Consider the following 15,448-nt stretch of genomic DNA (forward strand, 5'->3'; position numbering starts at 1 on the left):
TTGATAACCCATCTGCCATGGGTTCTAGAGTCTCTTCTTAACTTTAGGAATCTTAACCTTAATCGCCTTCCTAGGTGACTCATCTACCATGGCTACACTTACATGATGTACCTTAGTAGACTTTTTCTTCTTAACCTTGGGTGTCTCATCCTTTCCATAATCATATGCGACCCTTGTATATATTTTATCATGGGCCTTGGATGATTCTCCCTTGCCCTTAGTCACTCCTCCCTTATCATTGTCATGTGTCACTCTAGCACTTGACCTCCTCTTGGCCTTGGAGGGACTCAATTTGACATTTTTGGATCTTTGACCACCCAAACACATGTCCAATAATGAACATATCTAGAACTTTCTCCATTTCCTCAAGCCTTGACTTCAAGGCTTGATTTTTCAACTCTAGGGTTCTAACCCTATAGTCAACTTGTCCACCTTGGACATTTCTAGACCTACCTACCTTCCTAGGCATATGTCTCCTTTTCTTGGGATTAATGCCTAGGTTTTTAACCACCTTCCTCTCCTTAGGCAAGGTAGGTTGTTTCTTTTTAGGTCTAACCTTAGTGTATGATTTCCTAGGGTTATCTACCATGTTAACCCTATTCCTATCATTATACGTAAATCCATAATTATGCATGGATACATAATTTTCTTTATTCTTAACAAGTATGAAGGAATTTGAAATTAGATTAAACTTCAAATTAGGAATTATCTTCCCTTTTACCTTTGGAGCTCCCCCTTGACTTGAGCTCCTTTTATTCTCCTATTTCTTCAAGTGTGTCAATTTCTTGAGCTCTTCACTTTGTGTAGTAGTGATCCTACTCACCACATGTGAAGCATTGAATGTGTCTCTTCTCCTTGGCATCATCCCTACAACTCACGTTAGTCTTCAAAAGGATTTTATCAGGTTTAGAGTTTACCTTCTTGAGTGAAGGACACCTACTTTTGTAGTGGCCCATCTCTCCACACTCAAAGCACTTGACGTGAGCTTTAGTGCTCTTCTTGGTGTGTACGATTGAAGGTTGAGCTTCCAAGATCTCCTCTTTCTTGGATTACTCTTCTTCTTCTTCCTTTGAAGATATGGACGATTCTACATCCTTCTCCCTTGAAGATGTGGATGACACTTCTTCATCTTCCTTCTCCTCCTTGGATGTTGAGCTTGTTTCAACTTCTGATTGATCCTTCTCCTTCTCTTGGACTAATGATCCATTCTCCTTGGGCTCCTCCACTCCTTGTGTTTGTGTAGGGTTCTCATGAAGCGCGATTACTTTGCTCCATAACTCATGAGCACACTTGTATTCACCTACATGTGACACAAGATTAGGAGGTAATAAATTTAATACAATTCTAGTTACCACCTTATCCATCTATGCTTGCTCCCTTTGCTCCTTGATCCAATACTGAGGTCGGAGATGCTTCCCTTTCTTGTCCGTCGGAACATCGAATGGAACTTCCAATGCGGTCCAATTGTCCCAATCCATTTGGAATTAAGTCTTCAACTGCTTCCTCCAGTACTCGAAATCATCTCGATCGTATGGAGGTGGGATTCGGATATCCCATCTTAGAGGTTCTTCGAACTCCATCTTCCTATAGTGCTTTGCTCCCTCGGTGATTAGTCCATAGAAGAGTGACCCGCTCTGATACCATTTGTTGAGACCTTGGTGCCCGCTAGAGGGGGAGGGGTGAATAGCTTCCTACAATTATTAGTCACAGCGGAAACAAAAATACTAACAAACAAAATGAAAACTAACTCTAGAGAACAATAAACAAGAAAGCAAACCAATATACGTTCGTTTAATGTGGTTCGGAGATTAGGGCTCCTATTCTACGGTGTGTCTGTAAGGTGGATGAAACCTCAATCAGTCAGTGGATCAATCTCTGGCAAACTCCGGCTAGATCGCGTAGCTCCTTGTGGGTGGAGAAAGCTCACCACAACTGGCACAAGACCACACTAGATCACTTAGAGCACTTGGAGACTCTAATTAGAATTAACCACTACTAATTTTATCAATCATGTCCAAGCACCCCGAGCTCTATAAAATAGAGCTCAGGAGGAAAATACCAAGCTATTTTTCCGCCACCAGTTGACTAGTAAAGACACCAGTCGACTGATTCTAAGTGGAATTTGACTGTTACAGGCTAACAGCTCGATACCAGTCAAATGCTGCAATGTATCCATCGACTGCTACAGTGTACTAGTTGTCTGTTATGGTAACAGTCGACTGCTACAGTAATTGTTGATTGCTACAGTAATGATTGACCGCTACAGTACCAAACGACTGTTTTCAGAACCATCGAGCATAGAAACATTATGTGTCCTGCCCCAGTTAACTAGTCAAATCCTAATCCTAGGATTTGACCCCTCCCCCCGACTACATTCACTTAGCACTCATCCTTGCCCAATCAACCTAGACCTAGCCTTCTAGCCTCCTCTATCATCCTCGCATTCCTCGGATGCCTCCCCATCTTTAACGCCTTGTTTTCTGGAGCTTCCTTCGACCTTGTCCTTATTATTGGGTCTTCCTTTGCCAAGAGGTCACGCCTCCAGGATTTCATCCATTGCCAAGTCACACTTGGACTTACGTTGCCAAGACTACATGCTTGGACTTACATCGTCAAGACTCACCTTTGGACTTTTCTCTTTTGCGAATATCACACTTGAACTTTTCTGATTGTACCTGTATCCTGCACACTCACAATGCATATCAAATACAACAATAAATATAGCTTAAACATTTGTCCAAATATCAAAATCTAGGGCACCTAGATTACTTCAACAAATCCTTCATAAGATTATCCAATATAATGCCAAGTAATATTGCCTTACGGGCTTTGAGAATATTGCCCGATAAATCTCATAAGATTATTCTGTGAACTCTAAGTAACATTGCTTTACAGGGTTTGAGGATTTTGCTAGGTCAATCTCATAAGATTACTTTGTGAGTTTTTGTGAACTCTGAGTAACATTGTCATGTAGGCTTTGAGGATATTATCCGGTTAATATTATAAGATTATTTTGTAAACTCTAAATAACATTACCTGCAAGCTTTGAAAATATTACCTGGCTATATTCATTCATCATCTAAAGAAGAAAATGTTACTATATCACTCAGGAAAATCCATTACATCTTCAAGGTAAATTTGATTACCATCATATAGTTAAATTACTAGTTTTTACATATAATAATACTTTCGATGATATTAAATTTTAATGGTTTTCTGATTCATCCGATCCTGCGAACATGATTTTGTAAACATGTGGACAGTACAAAGTCAGAAAACTTTTGGTGGAGGGCAAAATGAAGAAACCAAATTTCAAGGGGCGTTTCCGAATTTGGCAAAATTTTGGGGCAGAATAAGACATTCCCAAAAGAAAAACTGAAAAAGGCAAGCAAAATGGAAAGCGACGGGCAGAGCTGATCTCTCACGGCTCAAAATCCACCCTTTTTGCTCGGCTTCCTCGATCTGCTTACGTTTCTTCTCATTTTCCGCTGATTTTTACCAATCGGGAATAAATTCTGATGCTGAGCGCGTCGGGATTGCTCTACAACTGGAGATCTCGCGCGGGTCGGAGCCATCCCGATCCAGACCCGTCGCTCGATCCCCTCTCCGCTGCTCCTGCCGCTGGTGGAGATGCCTATCCCCGGCACTCTCGACGGCACAACCGTCGCCGCCGCCGCCTCGGAGATGGTCCTCAGCTCGAACCCAGACATATTCCTCCAGCCTATCACTCCACGGTAACGATTCCCGATTCCCGATTCCCGATTCTTATTAGAGATCCTACCGCATATGATGCCTTGCTGGAATCGTAAATCTGTAAACTTGATGTCATGTGATTTTTGCACTGGCATACGTAGATTCAGAGGTAAATATCTCATCTGGATCTTACAATCTCTCCTCCAAGGCCCCTTATTTTTCAAAGCTCCTCTTTTGTCGTGTCTCTATTAAACGATGCAACTTATTGCTGAAGAATGGCGACTTATGTGAGATTCTGCGATCGAAATCTTATCTCACTTATTTGAGCCTCCTTGGCTGTTCATTAAATGTGAAAACTTCAATAATTTCCTCTTCAGTTCCATTCCCTTTTGGTTGGGCAGAACTAATATCGCTCAACTGTCTGAGAATATTCAATAAATTGGTTAACTGGACACGGCACAAGTATGGAATGTTTAAGCTCAAACTACCGAACTAATTTTCTCTACTAGATTACCAAAATAATCCAAATGCAATCTTATTGGTAGATTTTCACTTTTAAACTCAAGATATCATATTAAATTTGAATATATATATATTTGGGGTTATCCATGATATATACCAATCATGTGAGTTGGTAAAAAATATCTTCTAGTTGTTCAGTCAAAGGAATTTGGTGAAGTTTATGAGTTCCTTACTAGAGCTATCAAGTTTCATCACTTTGTTTCCTTTGGGGGTTTCTATTTGAGAATGGTCTCTAGATGATTTTGCAATACATCTCTTCCCACAAGGGTCATAATTCATTTGTTTCAAAGAATTTTTGGGAATCCAAATTGTGATCAATCTGCAACTAATCTTTCCAACCTTGTCAAGGAATTTGAACCAGATTGGCTAGGTAACCAAAATGACGGCGACTCTATGATTGGCAGCAGTATCTACGGCGCATCTTTAGCAAGCACACTAGATAGGTTAAGCTTGACCAGGAGCGACCAACTTCCTGGTGTTGTTCTGCAGGCAAGAGCAAGGCTTCAAGAGAGACTTAGAGGCATATCTCCGTCTGGAAATAGGTTAGTCACGCAATGTGCCATAGATGGTGCAGCAAAACTTATGCCCTTCTGATTACAACAGAAGCTTTTAAGATTTATAGCAAACCTACTTTCTAAATGGCAGTCAAACCGGCTTCACATTAGACATCACAAGGAATGAGGTTGCTATGAATGATGAAATGAGGCTCGTCAATCATGGAGAACCAGATGCAGAGAGTCTGGTTGAATGGTTTGAATCAGGTTCATTAGCACCAAGCTCAAGAGCAGAAACTGATGGCTATGTGCAATATGCTAATAGGCCTCCTGGACTCAGCTCAAAGGCTTTCAGTAATCTACAGATGGAAGTTTATGTTGAGAGAGCTTTTCTCGATTGCTCCATCTGTCTGGAGAGATTTGTGGAGGGCGAAGAACTGATTCAGCTGTCTTGCAGGCACAGGTTCCATCCTGATTGCTTGGAGCCATGGGCGAAGATATGTGGGGAGTGCCCGTATTGCAGGACGACCATATAAAGGCTGTTGCGGAGGTTATTTGGAGCTATGCCATACACGAATCCTTTCTCCATTCGAGGTAATCGATTCTTTGCCTTATCCTGAAGTGGGCAAAGGAATTTATCCTGTTTCGCAGTGATAATATGGCGGTAAATTTGTACTCACTCGACAATTAACTAGAATTTTTACTGTTCTCAGTTTGTGTTTTTCATTTAATATTTTGAGATTTTTTTCTGGTGTCAATTTTGTGTTCTCTATGTTGTTTCATCATGAAAGAATGGGATCAATATCTTAGAATAAATTCTGATTTCAACATAAAATTACTAAGAATGTTTTTAAACTCATTGTAATTGTCCCAAAATCATTCATTAATTATCCTTCATTTTATTACTCAATTTATCTTTGCCCCAGCATTGTCATCGTCGATACCAACCCGCTACCTTCTTCTGCACGCCCGGCGGGCCTCGCTCAGCGTCCTCGGCGTGGTGGTTCCGCTGACGCGCCAGATGAATCTGGCTTGCATGCGGTTAGGCGCGTGTGGAATAAACAATGAAATGATTAATTTTTAGACATAAAAATATTTTATTATAATATTTGTCTTACTCTAGAGATGATATATTAATGTAAGCAATTCTTATCTTAGTCCAATGACTTGCTCTTTACGACTGGGCGATCGAGCCATTTTTCCTTGTTTCGATCCTGTGCATTTAGTCAACTGCATATTATTTTACCCTCAACCAGTTCAAAATCTATACAGACGGTAGCAGAAGATGAAATCAGGGCTCCTCCGAATGGAGTTCGGATGTTATGTCCTCAAATTTTTCTGTCCTTGTGTTCTTTTGTCGATTGGATGAATCAGATTATATCTCACGGATATCTTGTACATCACGAGAATACTATACATATTTTAAGGATGTTATGATACTTTGAGATATAATCTGGTTCGACAGGAGACATAGGGATAGAAAAATTCGAGGACAGAAGATCCGAACTACTTCCAATGGATCTATATTTGTTTCAAAAAAAGAGTTATATCACTAGAGGCTTCATCCAATATTAATACAATAATATCACATATAAAAAACGGTGATGTAATCACTGAGACATTCTATACCTAATAGGAATCAGTTCAAATTTATATGTATAAATTAGGATATCTGGAATTGTTAAAATTTATTAAACCTTTTAATAAATTTTTTTTTTATAGTTTTCAATATGCCATATTAATACCCGTCATAAATATAAAAATTTACTATTCTCTCCGTAATAAAAAAAACTTCCATATAACTTTTTTTTATTGGATCCTATATTATCAATCACATATCTTTATTTATTATTATTATTTTATTTAATATCTATATATAATTTTTAATTAATATTTTAATTAACTATGATTTTTAATTTAATTTAATTATAATTATAATTAATAAATTAGTTAATTTAAAAATTTTAATTTAATTAAATTTATAATTTTCATTTAATATTTAACTTATACATTTTAATTTAATTATAGTGTATATTAGTGTATATTTTTTTAACTTATTGAATATATTTATTTAAAATAGTATAATTTTAATTATTATTAACCATTTATAAAATAAAATGTTATAATTAAATGTTTAATCAAATAATTTATTTTTTAATTATTTTGAAAGATCAATTATGCACGTTAATTATTAGCTGCACCTTTAAAAACACAAATAGATTTGATTTTTTAAACCTGGAATTAAAAAATTTAAATCTTACCCCACAATCATTGAAGCGTTTTTATTAAGATTTTTTAATTTTATAAACTTTTGACGAACATTATATGGGAGATGTCCTTACTTGGTCAGAGTAAATAACCGACCAAGAGAGAGGGTATTTACGCACACTTCGTTGACTATATCCGGACACAAAATCCACACAAACGATCGCACCGTCGATGATCAATATACGAAAAATTAATCAGATTATATATCTCTATAAAAGGGGAATTGCGGCTTTATTGGAGAAAATATCTGTTTGCTTTTATTTGCCGCTAGTTCGGACTGTTGAGTCAACGCTAGACACCGGCACGACAAAAGCATGCGGAGTGCGGAAGCGAGCAGCAGACCTTGATGGTAGCTGATGTGGATCTTCTTCTTATCCTTTCCGTCTCCCCCTTCAATTATTTTGCTCCCAATCTATCAAAACTTTCTCAAGCAAGAAACAGAAAAGATAAGGGATCGCCATGACCTCTCCGCTCTCTCAGCTCGAAGCAAGGTTCTCTCTCTTTCTCTTTCGTTTCTTGCTCGATGTGGATGATACGACGAAAAATGAACTTGTTTGGCCCTTCTTAATTTATCAAGGTCTTCCATTTGTTGGCAATTTTATTATGGCTACTAGGCCAGTACAAGGATCCAACTTTCTCTTTGAATTATGATTTAGACTCTCTCTCTCTCTCTCTCTCTTTTTTTGGTCTGATGATTTTACCGATTCTTTGAAATTCCTTAAACGAGCGATCTGGATTGGTCTTGATTTCCAAATGAAGCATTTTGATGGATCTACATTCACCCTCCTCGCCCCGGCCTTGAGGGAAATTTCTCGCGCTAGAATAGCTTTTTGTTTTTGACGATGCTGGATCGAAGGGAGATCGTCTGGAATACGTCTAATACCTAAGCATCCTCCAGTTAAACAATTACTTTCCTGTGTAATTGCTTGGAAGTTATTATTTTTGAAATCCCTTGTTTTGCGTGTAGTTCTACCACACGTATATGACTGTATTATGATTATCCCTTGCAATTGCGTGTCAATATGTTGTTTGGTAGTACAGTTGATACTGTTTGTGCACCTGTCAGAATTGTTCATATTTCGTTATCCGATTAGGTTGGATACATGGCACAAATTTAGGTTTGTAATAACCGAATGAAATATATTGCAGAGGTACATATACTTTAGGTTTTGATGCACTGATATTCCAAATTTCCCACTTCCTTTCAGCTAATTGATCTTATCTGCAAACTGTTGTTCATCCACAAGTATGTGTCTTGCATTGAACTTTGATTTATTCTCTTTCTTGGCACCTTTAAAAGTGTTTCTTATGCACTTGTGCTCTTGTATACTCATCTAATTATGATGATCTCTTGCATTATATATATATTATGTAGGTCTTTTTTTTTTTTTTTCTATAGGAATCTACCAATGCAAGGTGTGAATATCACCATGTTCTTATTTGTGCATTTCAGTGAACAATTAGTTTCATTTACAATTAATTTACACTTTTTGTATTAGTTGAAGATATTACAACATTTACTTCTGGATCTATTTATGAATTATGTGATTGATTTTGGATTTGATTGTTTTCCTGTTAAGGTATCTTAATGCGTGCCAGAACCAGAAGGTTATTCCAAATTCTTCGATGGTGTTGAGTTTAGCAGAGGTATTATCTTTGTGAAAGTGGACATATTTTCTTTGCATCATTTGGTGGAATGCTTTAAACAAATCACTGGTCATAATAATCACAATTGACGTATTTCTGTTCCATTCCTGATAATAGCATTTACATTTGTTTAGTGAAATACTTATGTATACGTTGGAAGGTATAGTATATAGTATTTTTTTTCTGAATTTTTTGTCATTATTTGGTGGCAAGAGATTAATACAGACAGTATTTTTGTCATTCGATTTCAAGAGAAAGAAAACTTAGCTAAAAGCTTAAAACTATTAACAGATGTGCTGGACACAGGTTATGCATATGCCATGAGGGGTTATGGAGCTGAAATTCCCACTGTGCTATGGCATATATGACAGATTACCTGCTATTTGCCATTGAAAATTTTCAATAGTAATCGGTTCTTTCACACTAGTTCATGTAAATGAGTGATTGTCTGAACAATCCTGCATTAACTTTGTACTGATAGTACACTGACAGGGAAAAAGAACTTAATGGAACAAATTCTAATTCTACTACTATACTTTGTTTTACAAGTCATTTTGTTGGGTATGACATGGATGCATCAATGTCACTTGTGGCCATCGATTATCTGAAAGGGAAAAAAATCTAGGGTCTGGTTCAAATGTGAACATATGTGAACCTTGAGAGCAAAGAAATCTTTCCATTTTAAATATCTAGGCGAACTCAAATATTTGTAACTGGTTTGAAGTAGTGAAATGGTTATTCATATCCTGGCTAAAGAAATATCAATGCAATCAGACGTTGTCATGTTCTCTTTCCGGCTTTCAGCACTTGCACTTGTGTATTTGAAGTTCCATCTTATATTGATTAAGGGTCTCTCTTTGGTCTCATTTATAAATTTTACTTGTTATCATGGGTTTTAGACATAATACTTCATCTGTTTAACTTAATTCTTGTAATCTCACTGTAGACTTCCATTGAGTGATTAGATGCAGGGTTATCAATCCTGTTCTTACTACTCAAATGAACTTTATGTGGTGTCCAGTACAGCAAGTATGCATCAAAATGATACCCTTTCTGATTCTGAAAATTAGATTGTAAAAGACTCATGCTGTTGTGTACAAGCTCATGACCATTTTCTTGTTTGACTATGATTAAGTCCACATTTTTCTATTATGATGGCACTTGTCTAGATTCAATATGGAAAAAAATTTTAAGCTCGCCAAGTAATTCCTATTTTTCCTTAGGTTTCATTAAAGATTTGGCTGAGTTTTGTTACTTTACTCTCAGGCAAGATATAAAAAAGCACGCTTTGGTAAATGCATTTTGGAAATCTATATTGACCACTTGGATTCTCTGGATATTCCCCCGCTTTTAGATACATTATCTGGAAGTTTATCTGGCATTGACATGGTTAATATAAGACAAAAATCATCTAATGCTTCATTGGATGGGGAAAATCTTCTACTTTTATTCCAAGCTGTCAACCAAAAGCTTCGAATTGTTGATCTCATCAATTCTTCATCATGGAAAGATGTTCTCCGGTATGTTGCATTGAACTTTATACAATCTTTTTGATATTACATATCCTAGCATTTTAAAATAACAATAAAATATGTTGGAGTCAACTATCCCAGGTATTGAAATTCTGATCAGTTGAACTTAAGGATTAGTAACTGTAGCCACTATTTCCCGCTACAACAACATTACAAGATTTGAATACGCATCAGTTTACGTTTCATGTTGATTCTTCGTAATGGGATGTTGACATGAGGCTGTTCTTGAAGTTTGTATTTCTTTTTCTTTGTATTTGTTATTTTTCCATAAAAGTATCATGTTTGTCTTCTCATTTTAACATGTTATGATGCAGTACTCAATTAACGTCCTTTGTGGATTTGGTTCCACCAAATGCATGAGGTCTGAGAGTCACTGCCAGCAGGATGACGCACTACAGTTGATTTGTGTTGGAATTATATTCGTCACACACTCGAAAGACATATTGACTATTGCTAAAGTACTTTTGATGATAATATTAAAACTCTAGGGCTACAAACATTGCAGATTAAATATCAACTTGGACATTATGTGACAAGGTGTCTATGGAGAAAGGATGAATGGTGGTAATTTAGTGACTTAGTAAACATGTTTAAATTGCATAAGAGTGAGTGGCTAGTGTTATGTAGCAACAAGTGTTGCTTGCTGGTGTTTCTTCAACTTTGTTTGTCCTAATTGAAGCATTAAATGTTATTAATCACATATGATATTTTTTTTTGGTGTTTCCAGCGATATTTGCCAAAGAGGTATGGCATGCCAGATTTTGAACCTTCGGTTCTCGCCTATTAGGAAGCTCAACATGACTGGGAAGTTCATGGAGTTACAAACACTTAATTTGGATTCCAGTGTTCATTTGACCAGCTTCCATATTGATTGTTTTAGTTGTATGCCAAAGCTAATGAGGCTATCAATGTGTGAAACAAGAGTTGCCAACCTTTGGATGACTACTGCCGCACTGTCAAATCTTCATTCCTTGTCAGAACTCCGCTTCCAGAATTGTTCATGCTGTTATGATACTGGGCCATGCCCGACTTTTGGTGGTGTGTTTGGAATGGTGAATGATAATAAGCACTCTAATAAGCAGCAAACATCTTCCTACTTTGGAGCACAGTGTATTAGTACGGAAAACAATTTAAAACCGACTATTGTACAATCTGTAGATAATTCTCTCAACAGCCTTTTTTCTAAGAATTGCTTGTTATCAAGTAATGAATTACTTGAAAGCACTACTGAGGAATCAACAGATGAAAGTGATCCAGAATTTTCTGATACCTTTACTGAGTTCTGTAGGCAAAACAATCCAGACTCTGTACTTAGCCCATCTAAACATTCTGCACCATCTTCTACACATTCTTCAGTATCAAGTACTGCCCCATTTTTAGTGGATACAATGCATTTAGGTAGAAGATTGGATAATAGTAACTCTTTTACTGGCTATGCAACCCGTGGAGAAACTTGTCATAAGAATGATTCCTCCATGAGTGAAGTGACTGATAGTGTGAATTTTGGCAAAACTACAGGGAACTCACTGGAAAATCATATTTCCTCGCATCCTTCACCAATTTGTTTTGAGAGATACTACAGAGAATATATTGTTACATCATTTCCACATTTAAAAGTCTTAGATAATATACCTATCGGATTTGTGGAGAGAGAGCAAGCTAAAATAATTTTTATGAGATATTTTGAGAGTGCACCTTATAACAGACGGAGAAATGATAGCATTGTCAGTATTCTACATAGGCGTGAGGCCAACAGAGCTATTTTTTCTCAAACATTTTCAAAGGTCAAGCAGTCATTTTGCAGAGAAAGCAATCACTCCTTTCTCAGGTCACTTTCTGCTGCTAAAGCAGGCTCATCTACACAAACTTTACATTCAATTTCCAAGATTACTAGTGGTCCAAATGAAGAGTCAAAGAGTTTCCGTCCAAGACAATTTGAATATCATCCTACAGACCCAAGGCTTATGGCCTTTGGAACATTAGATGGGGAGCTCATTGTTATCAATCATGAAAGTGAAAAACTTGTTGGTTATCTCCCATCAGTCGGAACACTAAATAGTATTTTAGCTCTTTGCTGGCTTAAGAAGCATCCAGCCATGGTAAGCATTATCAGTGGAGAAATTCTTCCTCTTAAATTCTTTACATGCAATAAGTGTCTACCTTTACTTCTTTGCCTAATAGTCTGTACTTGCTTCTAAGTTGTCCATTACAATGACAAATACTCTTTTTGACTTAATGCTTTTATCACCAGATTCTTGCTGGCTCAGATAATGGTTCCTTGCAATTAAATGACGTTTGTAAAATGCCATCAAAGGTTACTGATCAATATCACAGTCAGAATGCTTCTATACGTACATTTCATGAATTTCAACAGTTAACATCAGTCCATGTAAATTCAACTGACGACTACTTTCTTGCAAGTGGATACTCGAACCATGTAGCTCTCTATGATATGGGCAGTGGAAGACGTCTTCAAATTTTTAAAGACCTTCATAAGGAACATATAAATGTGGTCAAATTTGCTCATCATTCACCAAGTTTATTTGCTACTGCATCCTTTGATAAAGAGATTAAAATGTGGGACTTAAGGCTAGGCACTTCACAGCCTTGTTATACAGCATCTAGCTCTAGAGGAAATGTGATGCTGTGCTTTTCTCCTGATGATTACTATTTACTCACATCTTCTGTGGACAACGAGGTAAAATCCACCACAGATTTAGTTATATTATGCTCGCAACCATATATTTATGGCATCTTTAAAAAATTCCAGGTTAGGCAATTACTGGCTGTTGATGGAAGACTCCATACTTCATTTGACATTCCTTTTACCGGAAACTCACAAAATTACACTCGATCTTACTATATAAATGGGCGAGATTACATAATCTCAGGAAGTTGCGAAGAACATGTAGTGCGAATATGTTGTGCTCGAACTGGAAGGAGGCTGCGGGATGTTTATCTTGAGGTGTTTTGCAACATTTCATGTTTCTAGCTAGTTATATTTTTTTCTAAAATTTTACAAAAAATATGTTTTTTCATTTAAGATTCACGTTTGGACTTTCAATTATTATTGATTTACCACTGGATCTCGTTCTTACATATGTTCTGTTTTCGTAAGAAATTCATCTCAAAACATCAAAACAAATTTATGGTTAGATTTTGATGACTCAAGATATTGCTATTGTTATGTTATATTTACTCTGTTATATATATTAACAAAGTTCTTAGCTCATTTGACCATCCTGGATGATATCTTAAACTTAAGAACTTCAGCAAACTGCAAATACTTTGGTCTTTCTACTTTCCTCTTGCTATAAAGTTCCATGATATAATGCTATTGGCACAATACTTTTAGATAGGGAACAAATCTGGAGCATGGAATCCACTATGCAAAAATTACTTCAGCCCTTTTGCTTTCTGAGTTTTCACTTGCTATAGAATTCAATGACACCATGCTAACACTAGCACTGAGACAAATTTTAGAGAGGAGAAAAACTGGAGTGTGGAATCCACTATGGAAAATGGAGTTGCAAATTAACCCTCTTGCTTAGCTGCTGTTTGAGCACTGTAATAATTAGATGGTCTGCTACTTTTTGATCAAAGTTTATAGAAAGGCATTAAACTAGATTACAAGTTGCTGGTTTTTGTATAGAAAATGTTAAAAACATTTTGTCCTTGTGTTTGTTTAGATTTTTTGTCACTTAATATCCATTGGATCTCAACTGTAGATCCTTTTTTTTCCCTCTAGTGAAAGGGAAAGCCGAGTGGCCTACCCTATAGTGAACACAAGCTGCACTTACACAGTGTCACAATTTGAATTAAAAACTCAGTAAATCTAATCTCTTTAAACGTTAGGCATTTCCATGAGCCAGACAAAGAGCACATCTTCTTATTGATGCTAGCAATTTCCAACTTGGTTTGATCTCACCTGCAATCTCATGTGCCTTTACCTGTTTTTTCACCAATCCTTAAAAGTGCCTCTCAGGTAATTTTGATCCAACCAATCATGAATGCTTAATTTCACTCAGAAAGGAGGGCATGACTTGTCTTGAATAGCATTTGATGCAGTAGCTTCTGTTTAATTGTGTGCGCATCACATAGCAGTTATGACATGCTAAAAAGTTTAGGATTTTGCAAAAATTGCTTTCCTACAATACTGGTTCATTTGTGCTCACTGTACAATTGTATCTGCTTGCCTTTTTCAGGGCCGTGGTTCAAGAAATTCAATGTACATTCAGTCTTTAAGGGGCGATCCATTTAGGGTGAGAATTTTTGAGTTGTTATATACTGTGTGAATCATGCACACTATAATCTAACCTATATGGTCTGTAAATTATGATTCATCATAATGCAGGACTTCCACATGAGTATCTTAGCTGCATATTGGCGTCCTTCGAAATTTGAGATTATAAAGGTACTGTTACTTTACCTCTAGTTTTCACTTCAGCTGTCCTCATGGATATGCTCTATCTAATACCGACAACTGTACCGTTCTTCTGCAGGTAAACCTGCTACAATCTGAAGAGTGCCCTAGAGAAAGCACATCCGTTTAAAATTCAATTGCACTGTCTGGAATCGGGTTCGACTACTTAGATAATGTGAGCTTCCTTGCTTCAAGAAGTTAGATTTGTCAAGCAAAAGGAAGGTGATTGTAAAAAACAGTAGTGGCAGAAACTGGTCTATTTCGAAGCTTTATTCGACGCCCAATGATTGCATGGATAGCAGCTGTTGCTTGAATGTGTCTTGAATGCATCCAAGTAATTTACACATCTATTTATAATTGGTTAGCAATGTGCTTGTATGATTTTGTTCGCAATGTATTTGTTGATAATATGCTGTCTTGAATATTGTTTGTATCGATAGCTTGTATATATCAGTTATTTATGTGGACAATGTTAGAATTTTTTCTATTAGCCTTTCCTCATATTTTATAGCATTCTTCCTTTAATATTAGATATTCACTGCCAACCTTTTATAATACTATTCCTTTAACGTCCATCGTATAAGGAATATGAATATGGCTTATTAAAACCTTACTAGAAGAAACCCAATCAGAGCAAAAACATTTAAATGAAGGAAAAAGAATTAAGATAATATTCTATTAAACACATTACTTAATATAAAGTTTAAACTTCTTTCTGGTGGCCATCTTAATTCTTGTTGAAAAGTTCCTTCAATTAAATTTGCACAATCTATTAGGTGAATTCCAATTCTTATAAAGGTACAACCATATCCTCAACTCGATGTTCAGTTATAGTATCATGGAGCAACTTATGTAAAAAAATATTTTCC

The 15,448-nt window shown here is 36.5% G+C and overlaps 2 protein-coding genes across 3 annotated transcripts; both read left to right on the forward strand.

Moving 5' to 3' along the window:
* The first annotated feature begins 3,388 nt into the window (after positions 1-3,388).
* LOC121985154 (probable E3 ubiquitin-protein ligase RHY1A) lies at positions 3,389-5,799 on the forward strand. Of its 2 annotated transcripts, XR_006113072.1 has the most exons (4): positions 3,389-3,734; positions 4,564-4,757; positions 4,861-5,303; positions 5,636-5,799. XR_006113072.1 is itself a non-coding variant. In XM_042538448.1 (3 exons), the coding sequence occupies exons 1-3, from the start codon at positions 3,519-3,521 to the stop codon at positions 5,243-5,245; spliced, it is 795 nt and encodes a 264-aa protein (XP_042394382.1). In that variant the 5' UTR covers positions 3,389-3,518; the 3' UTR covers positions 5,246-5,467. The 2 variants fall into 2 exon arrangements, 1 of the variants encoding a protein (XP_042394382.1); XM_042538448.1 differs by lacking the exon at positions 5,636-5,799 and having other exon boundaries at positions 4,861-5,467.
* A 1,463-nt stretch (positions 5,800-7,262) lies between these two features.
* LOC121985155 lies at positions 7,263-15,080 on the forward strand. Its single transcript, XM_042538449.1, has 9 exons — positions 7,263-7,468; positions 8,558-8,624; positions 9,891-10,144; positions 10,884-12,255; positions 12,408-12,854; positions 12,927-13,121; positions 14,362-14,418; positions 14,511-14,570; positions 14,659-15,080. The coding sequence occupies exons 1-9, from the start codon at positions 7,437-7,439 to the stop codon at positions 14,707-14,709; spliced, it is 2,535 nt and encodes an 844-aa protein (XP_042394383.1). The 5' UTR covers positions 7,263-7,436; the 3' UTR covers positions 14,710-15,080.
* Positions 15,081-15,448: the final 368 nt, after the last annotated feature.

This window comes from Zingiber officinale, chromosome 5B (assembly GCF_018446385.1).
Source record: "Zingiber officinale cultivar Zhangliang chromosome 5B, Zo_v1.1, whole genome shotgun sequence".
NCBI lineage: Eukaryota > Viridiplantae > Streptophyta > Magnoliopsida > Zingiberales > Zingiberaceae > Zingiber > Zingiber officinale.

Bases quoted from the DNA above. Each gene is read 5' to 3' on its own strand.
- LOC121985155 (XM_042538449.1), top strand. From the start codon at position 7,437: ATGACCTCTCCGCTCTCTCAGCTCGAAGCAAG. The intron at 8,625-9,890 runs GTATTATCTTTG...CTTTACTCTCAG, and splicing joins TGGTGTTGAGTTTAGCAGAG to GCAAGATATAAAAAAGCACG. The intron at 14,571-14,658 runs GTACTGTTACTT...GTTCTTCTGCAG, and splicing joins CGAAATTTGAGATTATAAAG to GTAAACCTGCTACAATCTGA.
- LOC121985154 (XM_042538448.1), top strand. From the start codon at position 3,519: ATGCTGAGCGCGTCGGGATTGCTCTACAACTGGAGATCTCGCGCGGGT. The intron at 3,735-4,563 runs GTAACGATTCCC...AACCTTGTCAAG, and splicing joins CTCCAGCCTATCACTCCACG to GAATTTGAACCAGATTGGCT. The intron at 4,758-4,860 runs GTTAGTCACGCA...TCTAAATGGCAG, and splicing joins ATATCTCCGTCTGGAAATAG to TCAAACCGGCTTCACATTAG.